Source organism: Lagopus muta, chromosome 6 (genome assembly GCF_023343835.1).
Source record: "Lagopus muta isolate bLagMut1 chromosome 6, bLagMut1 primary, whole genome shotgun sequence".
Lineage (NCBI taxonomy): Eukaryota > Metazoa > Chordata > Aves > Galliformes > Phasianidae > Lagopus > Lagopus muta.
The window spans coordinates 24762000-24787378 of record NC_064438.1 but is presented as its reverse complement, the minus strand read 5'-3'; the positions used below and the strand labels follow the sequence as shown (position 1 = coordinate 24787378).

Genomic DNA, 25379 nt, shown 5'->3' with positions numbered 1-25379 from the left:
TAGCACTTGGCCAAAGCATGCACTGCTCCCTGATGCTTTTTTGAAGTGGTTTGTAAATAAAAACAAGCAAACATGCTGTGTTTTTAAGATTATCTCATTCTAGCTCCCTGTAATATGCAAATCCTATACATCCCCTGGGGCTTCTTGCCAGTGCTGGACATTTTCCAAAGGGATTTTCTAGTCCTTTCAGGTGCTTTTCTCTACGTTTGGGTGCCACAAAAAAGACCAACAGGAGAAACACACTGATGGAGCAGATAATCATCCTCTAGTAGAGACATTTTTGATACTCCACTCTTCCATTTCAGCCCCATGGAGAAGGACCTGGGGGTTCTGGAGGATAAAAAGCTTAAGGCAAGCCACGCAAGCCAGCAGTGCATGCTTGCAGCCCAGAAGGCCAACTGCTATCCTGGGCTGCACCAAAAGAAGGATGGCCATCAGGGAGAGGGAAGTGAGTGTTCCCTCTACTCTGCCCTTTTAAGACCCCATTCTGTACTGTGTCCAGGCCTGGGGCCTGTAGTACAGAAAGGATGTAGAGGTGTTGGAATGGGTCCAGAGGAGGGCCACAGAAATTATCAAAGGGCTGGAGCACCTCTCCTATGGAGAAAGACTAAAGACATTGGGCTTGTTTAGCTTGGAGAAGAGAAGGCTCTGGGGAGACTTCACTGAGACCTTCCTGTGCTTGAAGAGACAGCTTACAAGCAGGAGGGAGACTGATGTTTTACACAGTCTGATAGTGACAGAACAAGAGGGAATGACTTTAAACTGAGAAGGAAGATTTAGATTAGATGCTAGGAGGAAAATTTTTACTCAGGTGGTGAGGCACTGGCATAGGCTGCCCAGAGAGTTTGTGGATGCCCCATCCGTGGTGGTGTCCAAGATGAGGTTGGATGGAGCCTGATCTGTTGCCTGATAGAGTGGATGGCAATTCTGCTATAGCAGAGGTTTGGAAGTAGATGATCTTTAATGTCTCTTTCAACCCAAGCCTATGGGTTCTTCTTTAAATAATTTGAGGTCTTTGATTCTACAGTGAGTGTGCTCACATAAACCATCAGTACAGCCTTCATTACAAGAACTGGGCTGCCAAAGGCCTTTCTCAGATACCTGCACGTCAAAGCCAGCATCAGTACACTGCTGCAGGTAGGGCTGCAGTTCTCCCTTGCTTCTCTGTTCTGTTTCCCCAGTTCCAGAAGGCCCCCTCCAGGCTGCCCTGCCATTTCTAAGCCTAGAAGGATCCATGTTCATGTGACTGACCAAAAGAGACACGTGGCTTGGGAAGAAAGGAACAGAAGTGTGTCAACACCAGAGATGACGGATTTTAGTCTTGTTCTGTTTCCAGATCCTGTTGCAGGACAGAGTCCATCCCCTCAAACACAACTCAGACCTTATCCACATCCCAGCTTCTATTTCCCATTTACTGCGAAATGCAGGTGGCAAGCAAACCAGCACTGATGATCCAACCTTCACCTCTAGGAACATCCTCTGTACACACATGTTCTTTGCCCTCAGCACACTTTTCCACAGAGTCCAATCTGTACAGCCCAGCTGCTGTACCACAACCTTCCCTTCCTACCAGTAGCTCAGCCTCTCCATGGAGTGTGCCATGCTGCCTTCATATAAAGATGTTCTGTTAGAATCATCACAAAAAACTATGCAGATGTGCTTTAAATCGGGTTCAACTTTAACAAGTGAGGAATGGCCTTAAAATAAATCTACAAGAACCTACATTAGAGAAGTTCTCTCATACTCACTCTGCTAAATGCAAACCTAAATGAAAGATTTCAAAGCTCTAAATGCACCTCTTCTAATGCTGACTACTCTCCCCCATATGAAGGAGTGGCAGTGGACACTCACCCATGACCTCCTGGGCTTCCAGCAGGAAGAGGTCACTCCATGGTCCGCACCCAGCTGAGTTCAGCACACACACCCTGATGATTAGATCTTTGAGAGGGTTCCACGTTGTGAGATTTGCTTTTGTTTCCTGCACAATCATCTCCCCCTAAGAGCAAAGGGCAACAAGCTGTAAGATGCCCAAAAAGGGAGCTAAAATGTCTAAACCAAACCATTACTGCGTACTTCCTTGGTGTTACAAGAGCAAGGATCTGTGACTCCTGTTCTAGTCCCAGATTCACCACTAACTAGGGATGTCACCTTGGGTTTCTCTTCTCAGAAATCACTAACAGCTTCCCAGGGTGTAGGGAAGATAGAAAGTTTAATGATTTACTTCTTTGAGATCCTTCTATGAAAGTTCCCATATAATTTTTTTTTTCTCATTAGAAGACACAATTGCTTCATCTGTTTTAGACACAAAGATTCACCAACACACTGCAAGGCATCTGACAATTTTAATCCAAAGGAGGAATCTTGTCTGCTTTAACTTACTGGCCAAATCTCAAATTGCTTCTGAATTTCATGGCTAGTTTCCACTTAGGAAAATGAAACCAACATATCTGCAGCAATTTTGGGGACCTTCTTACACATAATTTGCAGCAAAGCCACATGAAGTTTCCACTGCTGACACAATGTAAACTCAATGGGAATCCACAATATTATCATTCAAAAAGTCAGTGATGCTGGCCTAGTACAAAATGGGTCATGAAAGAAAGGAAATAAGTCTCTCCCGCTGCCTGTTATTACAAGCTTGTTCATCATTAATGGGTGCTGGTGAAATGTATATTAAGGAGTGAGAAACCATAAGAAATGCTGTGAACTTCAAAGGCAGATACCTGGGGAAGGTCAACACTGAGAATCAAATGAAAGGCCTACCCTGACAGGGTTCTTTCAACTCCCCACATACTGTAAATTAATCTGCAACCTTCTTTTTGTCATTTACTATGTAACTCGTCCACTTGTTAAGTACACTCCACTGCTAGGATTTGAAAACCAAGCTTTGCCACAGAAGAGATCATGCACTCTGAGCTGCTTTTGGGACAGAACTGGAAAGGGGTAGGGATAAACCAAATCCCTCTCTGTTGTCCTTGTTGTACAAGGAACATCAGGGGAACTGGTCTATCTACACGTAAGCGTTTACGCAAAGGAATTTCACATTAACCGGGTCCAAATACTGAGGCAGTATCATCATTTGCTGCACATCAGAACAGATCCATTTACACAAGAGCAATGTCAGCAATCCAACCCCTCGTCTGGGTAAAAGATGAGGGACCCTCATGCCCAGAAATGTAATCTGACCATTCTCCAACTCTGTTCACAATGACTCAGCTCCCCCTGGATCTGTTACCTGAGTCATGTTATCCTGAATCCACTCCAACCTGTATCCCAGGACATTCTCTTTCAGCACATCTGGAGCCACGCCTTCCCACTCCAAAACCAAACCAGGATCCCTCTGGATCACATGGATATTTTGTGGGGTGCTGCTTGGAGCTGAATGAAGAAGACAGAATACAATCACTGTGTAGGAAAATCAGGCCCTACCCACACTGAAAGTCACTGAAAAGACAGACTGACCCCATTTCCTGATATCAGCCAGAAGAGAGCATGAGGGGAGAAACCAATCCTGCAAGCCACCAACCACTATGTTGGTTTCAAGTTGACAAGATAAGATCAGTCAACATCCCTTGCTTTTCTCTGAAACCTAAGGACCTAGGGGAACATGCAGGAGCACTGTGGCAGGATCAGTTTGTTTCTCATGCATTATAGCTGTTACCCACACTGGATTATGTATTAACATTTTGTTAGGAAATCCTCAGAGCAGACAAGCAATCTGACAGCATAACCTCTCTTGTGCTTAGGAACAAGAAAGAAGTCCAAAGAAGTTTATCCCCATCTCTTTTTCAGCTTCAGAACCACCTTGCAAACTCACTGCTATTTGCTTACCAAGCTCCAGTGTCTGGAAGTAAACCCTCTCTGTGAAAGGGGAGCTGCCCATCTCATTGCTGCACTGCACGCGAACGCTGTAGTTGGTTGAGTGCTTCAGGCCCTGCACACCGTAGGCAAAGGGAGGCACTGGGGCAACTTCAGTGGAGACCTCCTGGCCATCTGGGGACTCAGCAACCTGTGTCAAATATGAAACAGCAGTGTTTTACTATGTGAAAAACAGGTCCATAGGGGTATAGATAAGGTATCAGCTGTGTGGAAAGGGAGTTGTCAAATAAGAACCACGAGCAATGCTTTATTTGCTTAAATGACATCACACCCTTATATTTGGCAACACAGTGACTTTCCACCAGTTGAAAATTTGGTTCCAAATACTTAAAAACACATCCTTACCTATGTTAAAAATTCTACACTCGATTATCATTTCCTCTAAAGAAAATGGAGTGTGCCTCCATTGGAGTGCTTCTTGCTTTTGAGGCTTGTCTAAGTTTGGGCAGTGAGCACGGTTAGATCAACTTCCCTTTCGCTGTAGCCTCACACCACCCCTAACTCAGCTTCTTTTTCAGAAGTGCACGGTCTTTCTGTCTGGCAGCGGATTAGAGGCTTGGCAGACACCAATGGCTTGATTCAGCTGAACTGTTTCAAACCAAATTGAAAATGAACTTTTTATCACTCCTGCAACTCTCCTCTTCCCGCCTTCTCCCTTGAGATCTCAACTCCTACGCAACAGGGATTTTAATTCCACTCTGACAGCACTGCGTGCTTTTAATGCACAGGCAGCTTCAGTGCCCCCACTTGCTTTGTACTGACAATAGCAGAGATCTCTGCCTAGCGCCCAGGCTCAGCCCATCTCTCTTCTCAAGCGCATACAAAGTAGCAGAGCTAGGAGTAAAGGCAAGCTGTATGACAAAAGCGAGACACTTGTGGGACTCTGCATTCTCTAGGACTATAGCAGTCTTCCTCCCTGCTCATTCCCACATGAACTTTTGGCCCACCGATTTATCTGTCTGGGAAAAAGAAGGTTCTCAAATCTCCTTAATAAAAAAGCATATTGTTGTCATTATCACTGTCCTCCAAAGCAGGGAAAAAACAATCAGACCTTTGTGCAAAACCCCTCATGCTGATGGTGCATCTCTGTCCATTACTCTGAAGAGCAGGGGTCTCACACCTGCCCCCTTTATTCCCTGCTAACATTGTGTGAACACGGTGATTTCCTGCCCCATCCCTGGCAGGAGCGATCTGCCCACCCTAGCAGGGGGCTTGTGGGACACCCGCTGCTAGGCCACAGTGCCAGAGCACCGAGCCGAGTGCCCCTCCTCCTCCCTCATGGCTCCAGCAGAGGACAATCGCTCCCTCACTGTGAGCCAGGAGCGTGAGCATTCTCACATGGGAAATGTGGGTCACTGGCTCTCACAAAACCAGAGCCCTGGGAGCAGGAGGGAAGACAAACTGTGGCATTCCTGCTGTCAAAGCCCACGAGAGGAAAGGCAGCTTTCTGCTGGCCAAGATGACTGCCAGGCAGGTTAACCTGCTCCCAGATCCAGATGCAGCAACTTCGTCCTCAGAACAGGAATAGTCTGCAAGGCACAGAGGAGGGTGACAGACTGCTGAGCAGGCAGAACCCGAGTCGCAATGTTTGGCCTCTTTTCCTCATGTCCTTGTTCCCTCACTCCCTGCCAAAAGTGCAAGAGGAACAAACCTCAGAGTGATTAGAATTGCTGAAGCCAATGAACATGCAACCCGGAGAGAATGGGCTGCTCCAACTGGAGCTCACTCGGCTTTGTGCAGGAGGAAGAAAGCCATTTTCAGCTCTGAACAAGAACAGAAGCAGCAACAAAAAACACAGACCAGGGCCAGCTATATTCAGGCATTCCCTCTGCCAGGCAGCCAAATCAGGATGATGGTTTCTTTTACTTGCGAACGGGAATAAACACCAGAGCATGCAACCACTGGTTTCCTTCCCAGCTCCCAAATAAAAGAGCTCTGCAAGGAAATTAGCGAGGCTGCTTCCAGCATACCTTGTGCTTGTAATCCTTCCTCTGCATAGTTGGCTACATCCCACAGACATTCCTCTGCAGCTCCTATTAGAGCTGTAATCAGATGGGGAATGCAAAGGGGCTCCCCATCCACACCCACAGATGAGCCCACGGGGAGGTGCGCTGCTTGCTCCAAGAATTGCTGTTTCTCCTGGATGCTTGGCTGCTGTTTGATCTAATCTTACAGTAAGTGCATACGCTGGAAACTAACTCTGCCTGAAGTTGGACTCCTACCATTGTTTCCAGGAATTTAAAGACAGGATCCCATTTTTTAGAGATTTTGAGTGCTCAGCATAAGCTGGAGCTCAAGGATACCATCACCCCTGATGCTTTGGGTAGAACTGGTCTTTGACAGCAGAAAGCCAAATAAGATTTAGAGGCAGGGCTTAAAATTATTCTAAACCACTCTATGATTCTATGAAAACATGCAAACATGCTTGACTTTGTCTAAAAAAGCCCAACTTATCACCTTCCACCATCATCCCCACTTCTCCTGTACCACCCTACGCCCTCCTGCAAACTCCTCGGGCAGGTGGCTCACTCTTCATGTAGAAAACCCAGAGCGTACTGTTGTCATAGAGGGGACAACCAGAGCTGTCAGTGGGACAACTCGTACCTGAAGAGTGCAAGAATGGAGGGGAGCACGGCCATCAAACCCCGGCACCCAGACCACACTGGCATTGCTGCTGGTGACCTGGCTCACTGTCACGTTGAGGGGCGGCAGAGGCATGGCTGGAAAGGAGAAAAGAGACTTTTCAGCATTGACAGATTTGAGCAGGTATTCACATGGAAATGCACAGAGCCTTGAGGCTAGAAATTATGCAATGAAATTGCAGACAGAAATGGTACAATATCATATCTTTAGAGTGTTCCTGACTGTGGTGAATGAAACGATTACCTTAACATTGAACAAGCTATCCATATCCATTCTTTACAAGTGCAGCACACTTGCTGGATGCACAGTGGCAGCTACTCTTCGGTAGCAGTGCAGCAGGTGATGCCCTCACCTGCATTATTCAGCCCCCTTCCTTGCCCCCTCCACTGCAAAATGTGATCCAGCCCAGTCTGTGGGCCTGCACTGTGAACAAATCAGGGCTTTAAAATTCCTCTCCCAGCTCAGTCTGACCCCAAAGCAGCTCTGCCAGCACCAGGTGGAGGGGTGCGCTGTACAACCGTACTCCAGTTCCCCACAGTTGGGCTGCAGCAGCACCTGGAACAGAGCCTGGGTGGAACCCTGCTCCTTCAGCTCTGGGGTTAATAAACTCTAAGGCACTCTCTGTTTTACAGAGGCAATTTGAGGCAGAGTGCTATTACGTGGTTAATGCCACACTACAAATTAATGGCAGAGTCAGAAACAGAAATCAGGATTCCCAGACAGGCATTTAATCAGGCGTTCATGCTTCCTACATCACAGAGCAGCACTGCAGCATCGCTTCTGCACTCGCTCTGACCAAATACCTCCGTCACCACAAGGGCCTCCAGGCTCTCCTCCTGACACATTCCTCCCAACTCTTTTTCACTCCTGAGTCTCTGCTTTAATTTAGACATCTCACTCCTGAAAAACAATCAGTTTCACAGACACCAATCTCTCCCTGACCTTATGTTCCTCTCAGAATCATACACTGCCACACTGAAAAATTTTTTTCTATTGCATCTCAACAGATTATACCCTCAGAAGATCTCTTTCAAAAATCTAAGGTTCTCAGGACAAAGTTCAGCCTACAGATCATATTTTCCACCTCTCCCGGGCAACCTTCAGTGAAAAGAGGCAGTGGAGAATCACAAAGCAAAAGTATTCCATCTGCAATCCTCGCTCCTCATCTCACCGTTCTGCTACCAGCAACACCATGGGGCCACCACACACGGCAGCAGATATGGGGGAGAGGATGAGGCAGGGAACAGATGATGCCACAGATTAACCCTATGAAGCCTTCACTGTCCTGTAACTTGTCACGAGGAGGGGGGGGCTACCACCCAGATGGAACAGTGCACATGTGTCGCGTGCACACGTGTCATAGGGCAGAGCACAGGGCTGGGATGGGCAATGCATTCTCTGGGAGTTAACTTACGACTTCCCAGTGTCTTGTTTTCTTCCCCTTTTGATTTTGGTACTCAGGCTCATAAGGAGAAAAAAGGCTGTCTTTTTGCTTGCTTGGGTATCACCGAAACACTGCCCTCGAGTCTTTTGCAAACACAGAGGCTCAAGGGAGAACTTATCACTCTCTACAACTGCCTGAAAGGAGATTGTAGCAAAGTGGCGGTTGGCCTCTCCCCCTAAGTAACAGGAATAGGATGAGGCAACAGCCTTAAGTTGTGCTAGGGGAGGTTCAGGTTGGATATTAGGAAACATTTCTTCTCAGAAGAGGCGATAAGGCACCAGAATGGGCTTCCTAGGGTGGTGATGGAGCCATCATCCCTGGAGGTGTTTAAGAAATGTGTGGATGTGGCACTCAGGGACATGGTTAGTGGGCATGTTGGGCTGATAGTTGGACTGAATGATGCTAGAGGTCTTTTCCAACATCAGTGACTCTATGATAACTTTTGGGTTTGTAGTGTTATTTTCAATCCTGGACTGTGGGCCTGAAGGAGACATAACCTATAGTAGCAGTATCAATAATGAGCTATAAACACACCTACACTGTGAAGCTGAAGAGGGTCAGCTTGCTTGCTCCTTTCCCTAACTCTACAGCATGCATGAGGGGCAGATGCACTTCCCCATCACACGCTGAACAAAAAGGAGTGGCCGTGGTCATACTGTGAGACACATGATATGACCCTAGAAGACTTAGCTGCACACATGAGAGCAAAGGCAGCTGAAAACAGCAGCTTAAGTGTTAAGATTATGTGAGTTAACTTCCCCTGTGTTTGCAGAGTGCCTGAAACAATGGGGCTTTGTGCACTGCTGGGGACTGTGAGCTACAATAACAGTAATTTTCTGCTCGGAGTGGACGAGCACATTGTGGGCACTACCGAGAATAGATAATGAACAACAACAGTAGCAAAGAGGAAGAAATGTTACCAGTTTGTCAATGCCCTAGCAAAAATATTTGCCACTGGAAACACAGAAGAAACAAATGGTTTAATAAATTGTAGAAAGACTTCAGAGTCCTCATTAGCAGACGGATCTGTGCAAAAGAGGAAGGCCTTGACCATACATGTACAGACAACTACTTCCAGGAGCAGTATCTTTCAAGTCCACTTGTTTATAGGATCAAGGACTAAATGAACATTATCTGGGCCAGTTCCTTGCCCTGCTGATGCCCCTGTTAGGAAGCTCTGCTTGAATTTTGACAGGGTTTGTTCCAGATTTTCTAACTGTTGCTCTTTAGAAGCACCTCACCCCTTCCCTAGGTTTATAACTTCTCTTTTAGATAGATCTTTGAGGCATTACATTTAGAACTGTACAACTGCAGCTTTGGATTTGACATTTAAAACCTCTTTCTGCCTCTTCAGAAGACGTCACATTCTGGCACATCTGCCATACCACTGAAACTCACTTTCCTCAGCTCTGAAGCGCGCACAGGTATGTGAAGGTTTAAGTCCTTCACAAATAAGCGGTGTTGGTTCATCATGTTATGGTTAACCCTGAAGCATTTAGAGCACTTTTTTGCTTTATCCCATCATCTTATCTATAGTTAAACGTGTGTTAACATTAAAAAAAAAAAGAGAAAGAGAAATGCTTGTTTATGCCAAACGTTATCTCCAATTATGGCATTTAGGCGACTTTTAAAGCTTAATAGCTCTGTGAACTAAACTCTATCCCAGGATAAAAATATCCATGGAAGATATATTTCACAATAACCAATTCCCCTGCGTAGACAAGCCTCTAAGGCAACAACTCCAAAGGTTTTTAAATTAAGTTGTAAATCTTCCTAGAGCAGCACGCTGCATTCTTGGCATAGCAGTAACCACAATGTTTGTCCTGAAGAAAAATACACTGTAGGAATGGCAGATCTACAGCTGGATTTTGAGCTATATTTTAGTGTATACTCCCTGCTACAATTGCGAATCTGATACAGACATAAGTGATTGCTGTTACACAGGCTGAGCAATAAGCTGTTTCTTGGAACAAACGATTTTCGTGACATGTCTCCTGGAACTGATAATCAAGTGATTGAACGTGCATTAAAGCATGACAAAAAATTCAAATGCAGAAGCATCCCAACATGAAGAGGAAGGGAAGAGCTGACTGCTCTGCTTTTTCCTGTTTCAGTCACCTGGATGCAAGGAGATTTGCCATCAGCTTGGGGGCTCTGAATGGCATCTGCCCATGGAAGGGCTAGGAATTGTTTTGAATTAGTTTCTGAAGGGTGAAGAACATAAAAGTAAGATCCATAAAACCAATGTGGATGAGTAGGTTCTATTGGCCACTGGTGATCGCCTTCCATGTCTCTTTTCAGCATGTAATGCGATGCCAACTGAAACAAGCAGAAGTAATGGCCTCTTTAGCACTAAGAATACCTATCTATCTCCAGGCAGTAAAGGTTTCCCCAGAGATGGTTTAGATGATACCCAACTACATCTCTCACAAACAATCTTTCAGCTCTGACCTCCTTCTTTTCAAGCAGAAAGTGCTATCTGACATCCCATTTCCATTCCTGAACCAGATGTGCTTTATTTCCAACAGCCTGGGACAGGGCCCTGCGCAGCAAGTAGGATCTGCCAGCAGAGCACAAAGCATGCTTTTGGCTGCTCAGAGCTGCAGCCAGCAGCTTGCTGGCAGCTCCAAGGCAGCCCTTCACATTAAGGAGCCTTTCCTCCACTCCCCACAGTGCAAACCCGCCTCCCACCCCCATCCTCTCACCTTTAATCTGAACCGTGGCTGTCCGAGAAGAAGACAATCCCTTTACGTTGTGAGCTTCGCAGGAGAACACTGTGCTTTGATTAATACCTGGAAATCAGCCAAGAAAAGGAAAGAAAACAAACAGCTATATAATCCAGCTCCAACCTTCAGCAGAATTTCAATGGTGCGATATCTAGCTTATGCTGTACAAGCAGTTGGAGAGCTGAGCTGGGTGCCAATCAAAAGCACATGGATTTCAATGTAATTAATGTGATAACTACATTTTTAATGGAGAGAACCTGGCAGCATAGAAGAGCCTTCCTCGAAGCTTCAGAAAGCAGTGCAAAAGAAGGACGAACCTGGCAGAACAGCAGATCACAGCATTTGATCAGAAGATGTCCCTTTCTCACACACTGCTCTCTTGGAGCAAGGACCATGCTGAACCACGTGTCTCATCAGCACTCCAGCTCTCAGCCTGACACCTGAGCTCCTCTACAACAGCCACCACCAGGCAGGCTTCCAGCCAGACATGTGGGCTTCCAGCTAATGCCCACCTGCCCCTCGCCTTGCATCCAACTTTGGAAGACATGTAAAGGAAATAAAAGCAAAACACTGCTGCATCAGTATGGAGGCACTTTGCAGGGGTGATTCAATAAATGGGATGGCTATGCACGCTCTCTTCTGTGAGCACCTATCCATCCCACAGGGCCTGAACATGTCATCATACTGATATCCAACTGCTCCAAGATGCATATGGGTATTGTTAATCGAGCATGACTAGGACACATTTGCAAAGCTGCCTAGAGAATCATGACCAACCAGCATTTTTTTTTTCCACTCTGTTTGGCCCTCAGCTGCCTTACAGGGCTCTATCTGAGAAAGGTTAAGTGCTGGGACACTATGGGCATGCAGTTCAGGAGGGGAAAGGCCTCTCAGAACCACGTGGTGCAGCTTGCACAATATCTGTTTTTGCCCTGTGATACATCTTCTAAGAGCCTGAGACTGACAGCATTGCAAAGAAGATGTAGTAGAGGACAGGAGGGACTGCCACAAAATAAAAGACCAATACATTTCAGATCCTTTCAGTCACCCCAGTCAGGCAGAGGAAAGGGTTGCCAGCACGCAGCAGAACAGAGAAGCACATGACATGCAAGGCACTTCCCAAAGACAGGATCAAATACAGGAAAACGCGAAGGGCACCACAAACCAATACCTCTTTGCTCTCCAACACCACTGCCAGCACCCCCTCCCAAACACAACAGGCCTTTTAACAAATTGCTTGACAAATCTTTTAAAGGTTTGCTTTCTGGACACTACTTAATCATTATTTTCTCCATCATTTGACATTTTCATTAGTTTACAATGCATGACCAGCCATCTTTTGACATGCCTCAGCAAAGAGAAGAGCCCCCAAGGAAAATCCTAATTAGTCCTATGCAGTTAAAATTCTAAGTAATTCAGAAGCTAGTTTCCAGGTGAGAAAACTATCAATTTTGCCTTTTTCCTTCTGATTAAATAAAAGAGATAAAATGCCAGCACCTGGCCTTTCAGCTCCACCACTGCCCTACAATGTCAAAAGTTTAGTGAGGCACCAAAAGATGAGGTCAGTAGAAGAAAGGACACTTTTTTTTAACCATTTTCTCCCTTTCAATGATCAGTCTTTTCAGTTTTCAACCAGCAGATTATATCATAAGGGAGCAGTTTTCATTTCCAACTTGGAACAGCATCCAGCGACTACGTAGAAGAGGGAACTGATGATAAAACCATCGCAAATCACAAACCAAGTTCTGATTTACATACAAATTAGGTTTAAAGGGAATGCTTAATTGGATTGGATAGCTTGAAGGATGGCCAGAGATTTAGACAAACAAACTCCCTCTGGGTGTTAACTGTATTAACACTGAGGAAGAGGCCCCAAAGATGAATCTGAGTCATAAAACCTAGTTAGTTCAAGCTTGGCTCGGGGTTGCCAACAATAATAGCAGCATAGAGACGCATCACAAAGCTGTTGGACAAGTAACTAGAATTAAGTTACCTGTAGGAGGATAATGACAAGAATAGCTACTGGTAGTTATACACCACCCTATCCTGAAAGCAGGCTGAGGAGAGCCCAAAATACTACTGGCTCCTGGTGGGAAGGCAGTGTTACCACCACACACTACCACCAGCTCTGGAGCAAACTGTTGTCTCTGAGGTTGTCAACCAGCCCATTTCAGCACCAATACAAACAGCCTAAAAGTGCCAAAATACATGAGGAGGGCAGGTTTTAATGACAACAATATCCAGCATAGCTGCGAGACTGGAGTGAGGGGGAGAGGGGAAAGCAGTGCACGACATGGCTATATGTGGAAAGAGGAGGTGGTGTCTGTTACATGTGAATGCTTTCAGGTTTCTAAGCCAAACATCACCAACAGAGTCATTTAATAAAGCCATAAACACACACCATGTAGGTGGAACAACAGAAAAGGCACCCAATGCATCACGTCTCCAGTAGCATCTTCATCACAGTGCCAGCTCCACCTGAGCTCTGAGGAGCCTGTGCCCCAGCAGAAAACACAGCCATCATCCTCCAAGATGATCTGGCTTCATATGTTGTGTTCATGATCTCTCAGCCCTCACTCACGTGCAGTCAAAGAACATTCCCAAACTGTGTGGCGACTCAGTGTCACTTAGGCATATATGGAAGAGAGCTCTCCTCTCCTCTCCCTTTCCACACTTTTGATGCTCAGTGACCCTCTGCACTGGCAGCAGCCTTACCTGACACGTTTAAGATGGAGGGGGAGATGTCTGGAAGCCCCACTCTAGAGTCTCCCATCCACCAGACAATTGTCACTGGTTCAGGGGGACCAACAGCAGCACAGGCCATATGAAATGGGGCATTAGGGGACACGGACACATCCTCAGGTTCCACAGTAAAGTAGGGCACACCTAGAAAAGCAACAGACAAGTGATAGGAACTTGAGAGGCTTTTTCCAACTCTATTTTTTACCTCTAATACCAGTGCTCAACACTGGACACCCATCTGCCCTGCCCCTGTGCCTAATCTGACCCTGCCCAAGCCCTTAACAAGATATGCTAGATCACCTCAGGATGTGAATGGCCATTCATTCCTACTATAAGCCAGTGAGAAAAGAATGCTTCCTCCCCAAAATGCCTTTGAAAATCTCTCTTTCACCAAGCCTCCTTCAAAACTTCCCTATAAAGTAGCTTTTAACAGTATTATTTGCTAATTTTTTCAGTTGGAGATAATGGAGCTTTAAGAAGCAACAGTCCATATCCATAGCCATGCCTGACACCATTTTTAAGACATTTAACCCAGCTGCAGATACTTCTTGCCACACATTAAAAACGGAACTTTCCAAACACATTAAACTAGTAATGTGTGAATGAGGAGAGAACTCCTCTGATGAGATGCAGGGATCACTCACAACATTCTGCACAGCCAAATTGAATGGAGGGGCTGCCCAGCATGCTCAACACTGAGAGAATCAGACTGCTCTGAAATTAGGGATGATTTGTTACAGAGCTAACATAAATGTAATTAGCTCAGTAAGTATCTGTTTGCCACAGTGGCAAAAGTCCAGCTTGGTGCAACAGGCCTCGGATCAGAACCTTAGGGAGCTGCAGTAAGGCTACCTCTGGACTTCTCTCAACTGGTAACAGCCCAGTGCAATGCAGTGCATCCAGAGATATGCTTCCTCTTACAGGCAGTGCCAAGCCACTGGTGGTTTCAGTGTTTCAAACCAGTCATGCAGTTTCAGCAGCTACCAGTACTAAGTAACAAGTGACACCCACTTCTGGTGACCAGTGGAGGACTTGAAGGCCCAGAGAAGTGCTGAGCGCCTTTTAAACTCAAGCACAGCAGCTAATGACAGTGTCTACACTGAAAGGAGAAATGAGGCACCTCCAGACAGAGAAAGTGTTTGGGAAACTGCTAACAGAAAGAGCAATGAACAATACTGGTCCCTCACACGCTTAGGTCACCTGCCTGCCCTCAGCCAGAGGTGACAGGTCCGCATGTCTCCAGCTGGCACAGCAGATGCTGAGCATGTGCAAAAGCAGGCAATTAGTAGGTACTGAGATAGATTTAGGAGCCTAATGCTTGTCATTCCCTCTGCTCTACAACTAAAAGTGCCATCCTCCATCTTTTACTGACAGCCTGGTCACCATTTGTGTCCTTCATGTGGCAGTTTCTCCGTGCCTTCCTCTCTTCCTTGCCACTTGTCCCTTCCAAGTGATGTAAACGAATCATCTTAAACAGGTCTAAAAATAGGTCACCTCAGGAATGACACTGCCAATCTGCACAAAAACCAGGGCTCAGAACACGGATAGCCATTGCCACGATTCATCGCTCATTTGTGCTTACATGCTTTACTTGTTTACTGCAGTCATGCATAAAGAATAGAAGAGAATGAACTTTTCAGATACCACCTGTGAAACCTCCACCTGCTTTGTCCTCCTTTTCTAGAGAGGCCAGAGGGGAAAATACCGGTGTCCCTTTCTACCCATGAGCTGGATCCCTGCCTGCTGTTCCTTTGCCATGGCACCCAAGGTAACCTTCTGGGAGGATCCTGTCCCGCTCAGCAGGTTTTCTCACTTTGGTAGCAACTAACCAGATCAGCCACGACCACAATTAAAAACTCTCATAGTTTAGGGAGTGCAGCTGACTCATCTGGCTCAGGAACTCGCACTGCCCCTGTAAATACATTACCTGGACATCTCGCTGTCTGCGGCATTTTGAGCCTCCCAGTTCCCAGCAGGAGGTGAGTGCCAGCACCCACATCTCACAGATGCACCATGGAGGCAGCTAGCAGCCAACAGCCAGGAAAGCATTGGCAAAAATCAGAAAATGAGCCTGTGCATTCTTTATTCCAGCATCCACCCTACAGGGATAATCTTCTACAGCTCAGATTTTAGACAGTATTAAGGTGAACCTATCTGTGTGTGTCAGGCTGGGGTGCTGACTCCATAGGCATATTGGGGGTCAGCAGCCTCAGGGACAGCCCCGTGGTTAGGGGTGTAATTTCAGAGGGAAAGTTCTATAAGAAGGATAATCCTTATTTTCAGATGGTCTCTCTACAGCATGCCTCTGGATTACCTCTTCAGGCATCAAACACTATCACCTTCTTAGTAAAGCCAGAATCTAGTTGCTACACCAGAAACATTCTCAGTCATTTTGTTTTTGTAAATTCTGAGGAGTGTTTCATACAGTCAAACATTTGCATTGTATTACAGACACAGTTCAAACACCAACTTCTGTCTGATAAAGACTAAGTGAATCTCCACCCACAGATATTACATATCTCACTGTAAGTTAGATCCCCAAGTCTACTATTGCACTGTACAGCATAGTGAAGGGTGTCAACGCCTACAGAGGGCTGTGTATGTGACCAGAAAAGATTCCCTCTCAGTCAAAGAAGAGAACAGTCATTATTAAAACAGCAAATCACTTCTAGATAAAGCTGGCATGCCCAAAGAAGAAATACACTCAGAGATAACAGTGAAGGTGGGACTGACAGGCATTTGCATTCCCAAGCATTTTCTTATGCTAACAGCAGCTACTTTCAGTTTATTATTTTTAAATCCACCCTTTATCACTTCTTGTTAATTTTTTATCTTTTTCCACTACCTTCCAGTTCACATGACTACACACTCAGTTCAGGTTTAACTAGTTTCTGTCATACTTGCTTTTCTCATAAAAATGACTAGATGCATTTTTAGCTCGTTCTGCTGTAAGCTTTGGCCTTCATTCACAGCACTCCCCCTTCTCTAGCTGCAGCTGGTTTTTGTGACTTTGTTCTTTTCTGCCTGTATTATCCAGAAGGGCTCCTTTGTTTTTCAGATTGCTCAGCATACTGAGCTACCCAATCACTCCTAATGCACCCACCATGCAAATGCAGCCACCTCTGGAATGGGCCATGGCAATTGGAAGAGAAATAGAAACCCCATACAAAAGCAAATTTTAAGCTACAAGTAATGTTTCTCAGGTGGAGCTGTGCCTGAAGTTTTAGGTGAACAAACCCCTGGAACTCATGAAGACAACTGCAGGACAACACTCCTCTTCCCACAAGAACCACTACGAATGTTTCCACAGCTCTGAATGAGCAAGACCTTTGCTGTAAAATGCCATCCAAACGACACCATCTTCGGTGGCACCCAACCTATGCCCCCTCTTTAAAAGCACTGATCAAACTCTGGCCCAAAATGTTACTAATTACACCCAAGAATCCAGTTCTCTATGCAAATACATTGTTCCCGTCAACTGCCTCATCAAATATTGCACCATCCTATTACTACCAGCTTCCAAGGACTTAACAAGGCTTAAGGGAAATGAAATACAGGCAATAAGAAGCCGCCAAACCACTCTGCTTCAGGTAACTTTTAGACAACTACCCACAAGTTGTATTTTGTCAGATAAGGCTAGGCAAACGGTGCCACATCAAGGTGTGTCTATGAAGCGCTGATGTACAGTGCTTCACCCGAAGCTCTCAGAACTGGGTTAAAGTTGTACTGTGCCCTCAAAGATCTGCTTGACCAATACACAGAACCATCTGAAGCCCTGCTTTGAGAAGAAGGCTGGAGCAGATGATCCCCATGGATCCCTTTCAGCCTATTCTATAAACTATTTGAAGACCAAAGCAACGGTGGACTGAGGGACTGGAGGGAAATGTGCCAAAATAAAACCAGAAGGCTAATAAACTGACAGCTCCTTTCCTCAAAGCTACTACCCTTTCATTTCTTAGTCCTGCTCTGGAGCGACCTCACTGCAGTTATCAGCAGTGGTTCAGAGCAAAGAAGCTTGTCACTCGAGCAAACCATTCTCATCACTTCCACCTGAAGTATATTGATGGGTCAATCTGAAAGGAAACCAGCACTACTACTCCTCCTTACCTTCCACTATGAGCCACACTTGCTGTGATTCTTCCTTCTTCCCCCCGTTCTCAACCTGGCACCAGTACTTCCCAGAATCTGTCCTCTCGACGGATTTCAGGCTGAAAAAAGTCAAAAGCCATATCGATATTTTATGTGGATAAAGCACGTTTTGCCCCAAAGGACCCTCTAGAATTTGGCAAACCAGATGCACAGACAGCAGCCACAGAAATGCAGCCAGCTCTGGGGAGGAGGGCAATAGCCAGCACAAAGCACATGGAAACCAGTGGAGAAAGGAGGCTCCTCCCTAGAGTGGATGGAAGGATCCTCAGCAGAGCAGACAACCTCTCTCTGAAATATCCTTGCAGAAAACCTGTAATTTGTGTCCTTAGAGAACTGCAAGAGGTCGGTCCTCTCCTTGATCCTGAGTCGTGACTATCTACTCCTTGAGAGCAACAGCTCAGCCCACAGTGCTTGAACTAGCGGAAAACTCCAAATCACACGCCTCCAATGAGCCCAACTGTTCTTCCTCAGTTAGGTGCCTGGACAGCTTCCTGTGGGAATAAATAGGTCACTTCACTGTGCTCAGTGTTATTCTAAAGCATTTCACACTGCAAGACAACTTGCAGCTCTCAGCTTGTGCTTTTGAAGAGGTTACACTGCTTACTCCACACCCTGACCTCACCCTACAAACCTTTCTACACTGTTACTTGCTTAGCATCAACTCTCCTTCTGAAAGGATGCACCTAAACAGGGGAAAGCAGTTGCGGCAACTGAGCTGTTCATAAAAGAAATTTTGCTCCTCCATCTACCACTGGATATCTGCAGCATCTCAGCTGCTTCTGATATGAAGACAGCGTAGTGAGTAAGGCAGAATTTGGTCCCAAAGCTGCTATAGCTACCAAAGGTACCAGTGTGACTCTGAGTGCCTGTCATTATAGCAATGTCTACTGCCCCGTCACGATGAGCAGCCATGTGCCTACTGTCATGCAGGGATCTTCAGCACATCTGAGACCCACTTTCCTAACACTAGCCCTTCTTGGAGACAGGGAAAGATGTATCAGGACAGAAGACTGAAAAGGGAGAGTATTTGGTGAAATACACACAATGGTCCCATTACAGCCTGATTTTCAGAGCTGTACCTTCCCTTGGAAGCAGCAGTCCTGCCCATTCAGACACATGTTCTGAAACACAGCAATTGCAGAGTCACGCAGTGGAGAGAAATGACCAGTTCAGTAGCAGAAAAGAAAAAGGAGAGAAACATGGAGACATCTGGATTTAGCACCCCCTGGGGCTGCAGAAAATTCTCAGTGGAAATAAGCAAGATGTGAGAAGAGATCAGATTGACAGAGGCAAAGCAGAACGGGAAGAAGTAAATGGTATAGATTCAAGACAAACTGTTTCCATAACATAATGTTATGCAACAGTTTCACAAGGCATAGAGGTGTTTTTTTTTTTTTTTTCCTATGAGAACATTTATTACAGGCAAGTCACAAAATTTTTAGTGGCTGGAACTGGAGACTCCATGCAATGCCACACCAAGAGACCTAAGAGGAGAAGCCTCAGCTCAGAAGATCTATTCTTAGTCAGTTAACAGTTTTGAGCCCTCAGAGTGATGGCATGCTTGCTTGTACAAACTCTCCTTATGTAAAGAAAAAGAGCCAGAGGCTTGGATCCTGTTTAACTCATTTCAAGAACTCACCAACACTCACCTCCTGCTGCATTAAGCTCGCAGAAAGCTGCGCTGCAGAAGGGAGTTCTTGAGCCTCTGAGTAGGGCAGGCCTGGTATCATGTGGAGTAAACATATTAGAAAAATCTCTGCAAAATAACTCAGGGAAGGTTCAGATGCCAAATACACTTCCTCAAAGAGAGAAAGCAGATGGAGTCCTGGGAATCTCCCTTTCAATGAACAAGGCTCACCCCTCAGGCAGACTGACAGCTCGAGAGAGAGAAAGAAAACAGAGTACAAGAGAGAGAACCTGTAAGTCAGGCACTAGTCTTCCAGCTGCGCAGCAGAGCAAGATGAACGAACAAGGCAAGAACAGCCTTTCACCTCGAAGTCATGTCTCAAGCAGTACAAGTGTTAGCAAAGCACCTGTTAGCACAGCAGTCAGGAAACCAGTAGGGTTCCAGTGTATCGCTTCAGCCTTCAGTGGCTTCAGTTCTGCTCTCAGTTATGCCTTAGCCATATGCTGAACTGCAGGCCAAAGGACCCTGCCCACCGAGGTCACTGCAGTCACAAAGCTATAGCTGACAGCAGAACACTGCAATAGCTTCCATGATAGTCTTCGTTCTCCACATCTGGTGTACCTGAGGAAGCCGATCCAGTGATCTTCATCTACTGGAATGTACACCTGGTCTACGCTTTGCACCACTGCTCCGTCTTTGATCCACAACATCTCGGGATCTTCCATTCCCTCCAGGCTGCAATTTAGTTTGACGGGTTGACCCTGGGACACCTTTAATTTGATTGGAGATCCTGTAAACTTCATACCTAAAAGAAAAATACTACTCCTCCCCACCCCCAGAAAAAAGGGGGGTTGGAGTACAGCAAATTACTCCAGGTTGGCGCTCTGGAATTACATACCCTACCAGAATGCTCTGCAAATAGAGCAGCAGTCTTGCCTCTGCTTGGCAACAGCCAAAGGCACCAAGATTGCTATAGTGGAGAGAGGTGGTGCTCAGTCTGCACATGGGGCTGCTCCCAGCTCTGCTTGCTCAGCACTAGGTAATGCTACCAGGCAGAACCAGCCCAAAGGGCCAGAGTTTGGCCATGTCTGCAGTCCAGCTACATTAAGCACATTCTCACTGCAGTACCACACCTCCCTCTTTCTCCCCTGCTTTCATTTCAGCTACAGAGCTCCTGTGCTGCTAAGAAAGCATCTTGCTTGCTCCATTGTACACATCTGAAAAGAGCTGGGACGCAAGAAAGACTCAATTATGCCATGTTATTCAGTGTACACAGCTCCTCCGTGTTACGGGAAGCCTCCCTGCCATTTACAAGACCTGTGACAGCAAAGCCTGTTTTGCAGCACACCTCATTGCTGAGCAGGGATTTGCCACCCAACGCAAACGTGTGCCCCAGCAGCCTCCCCAGTCTCTGGCCCCAGCCAAAGGACTGTGCTGTGCTCAGGTCATAGAGCTGCTACCCTGAAGCAGCAGGACCAGCGCCAGTGAAGCTGCTCACTGCCATGCTGCCGCAGAAGCAATCGGCATCTGGCCCAGAGCAATGTGTGTGGGTGGGTGGGTGGGGAGTGCTTCCCTCGAGCAGAGTGCATCTATGGAATGTGTTACCATGAGAGAGCACGGAAGCCAGCTGGAGGAGCACGTTTAAGAAAGATGGCAAATAAAAAAGGAACCAGAGGATCAAAGGAGACCGTGGGAAAGGTGGAATGTGGAAAATAAATGTGAAGCTGGTTTTGTTAGGGAGAGTGGCCATTTCCTATGCAGTGGCACAGGACCGACAGATCAGAACAGGTCTAGCCCAGCTCAATATTATGTCCTGAGAGCGGCTTCCGCATCCTTCAGGAAAAGACAACAAAAACAAACACCAACAACACCACCCCACCACTCCCCCTCTCTGGTGCAGCACCACGCATTACAGGCACTGGCTGCCAGCTGCTTGCAGGATGCCTCACTGCCCTAAAGAGCACTGTTGAGCCAGCAGCCCTGCTGCTCTACAACTCCATCACACCCAAAGGTGACCAAACACAGAGGTGCATTGCATGCCACTCCCCCCCAGCCCCACAACTCCTGCAGCAGCAGGGAAAGTGTGCAGCCCAGCACCCCAAGCAGCCCTGAATGCTGGCAGCAGGATGTTCCCCCATGGAGTCCCACCAGCTGCTAACAGCTGCTGCCAGCACACTGTGTTTTTGCATACCTGCTGCTGTTAATTCAGAAAATTGACAAAAAGCACAGCAAAACTAGTAAGCTAGCTTTAGGTTAGGCTCTGCAACTGGTTTGCAGGGCTAAGGATTTAATCACCTTGGGTGAGGATGATCTAATCTCACATTACTTAACTCATCTGTAACACAAATTGCATATCTCTGTGCGTGCCAGAAAACAGCCTCCCCTGCCACTGCTCAGCGCTGGAGCAAAACAGGAAAGCTGAAAGCTGCACAAAGGCTCTCTGTGCTACAGCAAACCAGCATGGGCAGGCAGCTGAGCACATGGACACTGACCGGCACTCTCTCACCTTAGGTGCCTCAAAGGAGAAGCAAGCTACCCGGATTCCCCAGGCTGGCTCTGCTGAAGAGTTAGCCACAAATTAAACAATGAAGTGTCATTAGAGACCCTTTATGGTTTCAGTTCCCACACTAAGTAACGCTGGAGGAATTTAACATACAGTGTGAGCATTCAGCCCAAGTTGTAATTCTTCACATCGTCTAAGTATAACGAACCCCCTGTCAGTACCGACTGAAATGAGGAAATACAGGTCAGAGTCTTCTGGTAAATTCACAGGTTTCTGACAAAATGCAGCCTAATCTGCAGCACCCTTCCTGCAGTTATCGGGAGGGAGCACAGAGGCGATCAAAGTTAATTTGAACACCTCCCTTTCCTACTTCTACTCTCCACTCACACCTTCCCATCTGACAGCACTCGGGCAGCACAGGGAACAACCTCACCCCGCGGGGCTCCTCCGAGCCGATCTGCACCAGCGGCTCCCGCTGCAGCGTGCAGGGCTGCTTGAAATGAAATTATGTCACATTCCTCGCCAACAGACGGAACTGACAGCAAAAGAACACACCGGCTGTCAAACACAAAGGCAGCGGATCTGCCTGTGGTAGTTTTTAAAAAAACAAACTCTTGAGACAGCTGAATCTTTTGATGGCTGGGAACAGAAGCACGGTCTGCTGAAGTTATTTCTGGAGCGAGGGGGAGACGGCCGCTGTCCGCGCGCGCTGCGGGCAGCTTCCCGTGCCCCGCCGTGCCCGCTGCTCCGGCTGGCCGCTGCCCGTCCCGCCGCGGCGCCGCCGCTCTCGCGTCCCGCCGCCTCCCGCCCGCCGGGCACCGAGCGGTCCCGGAGGTGAAACTTCGGGAAACCAGTTCAGAAAGAACACCAGCAAAAGCCGCCCGGGAACGCCTCGCGCCCGGCTTTCCTCCGAGGAGACCCGAGCGAGGCAAGCTCCAGGGCGATGCCTCCGCCGGCCCCCGAGGCTTTCCGAGCCCGCCGCCAACCGCGGCTCCCGCTCCCCGCAGCCCGGCCTCGCGGGCACGCTAAGACCCGGCCACCTGTGGCGGCGTCGGCCCCGTGTCCCCGCCGGGCTGTCAGCGCCTCACCTGCCGCCACGGCGCCGTCCCGGAGCGCCGCAGCCCACAGTCCCAGCAAGAAGAGCCGCGGCAGCGCCATGCTCCGCCTCAGCTCCATCGCTCCCGCACGACCATCCTCCCCCGGTTCCTCGGCTCCGCCGGGCCGCCCTTCGACGCTGCGGGAACGCTCCAAGTTCCGCGGCGGCTTCGGCCGGGTCAGCGGCGCTCCCGGTGCTGCGCGGCGCGGTTCCGCCGCTGGGCGCTCAGTGCCGGGCTCTCTCCCCCTGTCGGCGCGCGGCCGCGCGGCTCCTCCCCCGGGGCCGGGCCCGGCCCTCCGCCACCGCCTTCTCCGCCAGGAAATGGCGCTTTCGGGCGGTCATCGCGAGCCGTGGTCCCCCTCTGACATCACGGCATAAATAAATATACATGAGCGGCCCCTGGAGCGGAAAATCACCGCCCCGCCGCCGCCACCGGCCTCTCCTAGCCCGGCCCGAGGCGGGCAGAGCCGTGGGGCCTTGGGAGGCCGAGGGGGGTCGTTCCCGCAGCACCACCGAAGGGCTGCCGCGCACGGGGCATCGGGGAGAGGACGCCACTTCCCTCGGGGCCTCCGTGTGGGAGCGGAGGGCAGCGTGGCTCGGGAGCCGCCCTCGCCGGGCAGAGGGGATGGTGGGGGTTCAGCCCCCCTCAGCCAAGGCTCTGGTGCGGACCGCAGACCTCAGCACCCCTGCTCCGTCCGTCCTTCCTGCAGGGATGTGCACCCTCAGCCTCCTTTCTGCTGCTGCGAGGGCAAGAGGAGGGCTGAGGACATCTCGGCTCTCACAAAGTGACCCGCAAAGTGTGGGGAAAGTCACTGACGAAACAAAATCTGGCACTGTCTTTTCACAGGGATTATGGTGAGAATCTCAGTTGAAAGGATGCCATAAGAAGCACAGTCATTACGGTGCAGCATTCAGCTCTGCAGTAGCAACTACAGCACTTAACTGGTGGCCCTGCAACTCTCTGTGCCCCTGCAGTCGGCACTGGGGCACTGGGCAAAATGAGGAGACTTGCTGGGGCTGGTGGGGAAGGGACAGAGGGACAGAGTCGTAAGATGGCAGTGGGAAGGCCTTCCTGTGCCACGTGGGCCAGGCCCTGGGCTGGTAGGAGGCAGTCACGCTTTGCTGGAAGCAGAGGAACAATTGGAATTGTCAGTAGTGGGGGATCTGGCTTCAGAATGTCTGAGAAGGGCTTTATTTCAACAGGAAGAACTGCATGGAAATTGGACCAAGATCCGGCACGCGTTGCCAGTTGGAGTGCAAACTGCTGTGGGAAAACTTACAGAGGAGTGCAGCACTGCTGTGCAGAATCTGAGAAACTGGTGATTCCAAAATGCTTTTAAGAATTGAAGATAAATACTCTCTCCTGGCCATTGGTGTTGCTGCATTAATCTGTGTGGCTTTGTACTGCAGGTCATGACACCGGTGATGGTGGTGCTGCATTAAGGCAAAGGACACAGCACTGAGGCACACGGGTGGCTTCAGTGCCCTCTTCTCCTTACTTCTGCTGCTGCAGCAGTGGGTGACAACAGTGTGATTCCTGAGGGCATCAGGAGCAGCCATGCTCTGTGAGCAGGAGCTCTGAGATGGCTGATCAGGTGCTCCCTGCACAGGCCCTTTGCTGAAGCCAGCTGGTTCAAGGACAGCCTGGAGCTGCTCCCAGCTTTCCAGTCACTTCTACCAGCAGCCGTGGTGTGTAACAGCAGGGAGCTCTACATGGGGCTGTTTACACCTTAGAGAATAGTTCTCAAATAAGTGCCCCAAAGCTGGGCTAGACCATGAGCAGTAAGGAAATAAAAACCCTCTGGGCTTCTCAACCTCTCACAAGGACACAGTCCAAGAGCTCTGGATATTGCAGCAGCTTTTGAGCACATTGCAAAGGTTAAACTTGGCATAAACGGTCTCCTTTCTCTGCCCAGTCCATCATAATAATGGGATTGCTAGAGCTTGTTCATGTCGGATAATAACACTGTTTGATGTGGCCACTTCTGAGGACCCAAATATAACACTCAGTCCTGAAATACACATCAGACTAAGCAGGCCATGGCAAGGCATGGGAATGGTATTTAAAGTTGCAGGTAGATGTAGCAGCTGCACAACCTGCCTCTGTGCCTGAGCCTGCTGTAACTGATTTCTGCTGCTCATTCATCTGAGCTGCATCTGAACTCTGTTCCCTTCTAATTTATGTTATTCTACCATCTCTTCCTTTCTTTCTCATCTTCCTCCCTAACACCTCCTTCAGTCAGAAGCAGTGTTGAAATATTCCAGCCTCTCTATTTCTTGAGGCTTCAGCCTCCTCCAGCTCTCAGATCTTCCATATGTGCTGGTTTAAACTTTCTGTGTGTGTGAAGACAAGAGGAGGGAAACCTATGCAAGGCTTGCCTTTACTCCAGTAAACCAGAGACAAATCTGAGTCTGGAGGTCGGGTCTGATCCTATTCTTATCCCAGGCTCTCAGCTCCGCCAGGAGTGCCATGATATCAATAGGGAACAGGACTGGGTCATTGTGGGGTGGGTCTAAGTTTTGATTTTGTTTTGACTTTTATTGACTTCGGGATTTTGGCCCTAGTCCAA

General features: G+C 48.0%; 1 protein-coding gene across 4 annotated transcripts in view; it reads right to left on the bottom strand.

The window, feature by feature from the left end:
- TYRO3 (TYRO3 protein tyrosine kinase) overlaps positions 1-23045 on the bottom strand; it is a 39988-nt gene extending 16943 nt beyond the window's left edge. Inside the window, exons 1-9 of one of the 4 annotated variants that reach the window (XM_048948227.1) lie at positions 22802-23045; positions 19832-20015; positions 17542-17642; positions 13408-13578; positions 10672-10758; positions 6484-6599; positions 3832-4009; positions 3236-3378; positions 1852-1996 (exon numbers count right to left, since the gene is read on the bottom strand). In XM_048948227.1, the coding sequence (XP_048804184.1) occupies positions 1852-1996; positions 3236-3378; positions 3832-4009; positions 6484-6599; positions 10672-10758; positions 13408-13578; positions 17542-17642; positions 19832-20015; positions 22802-22889 (1213 nt within the window). In that variant the 5' untranslated portion in view covers positions 22890-23045. The remainder of the gene's footprint in view (positions 1-1851; positions 1997-3235; positions 3379-3831; positions 4010-6483; positions 6600-10671; positions 10759-13407; positions 13579-17541; positions 17643-19831; positions 20016-22801) is intronic. The other 3 variants (XM_048948229.1, XM_048948228.1, XM_048948230.1) reach the window with 3 other exon arrangements.
- Positions 23046-25379: the final 2334 nt, after the last annotated feature.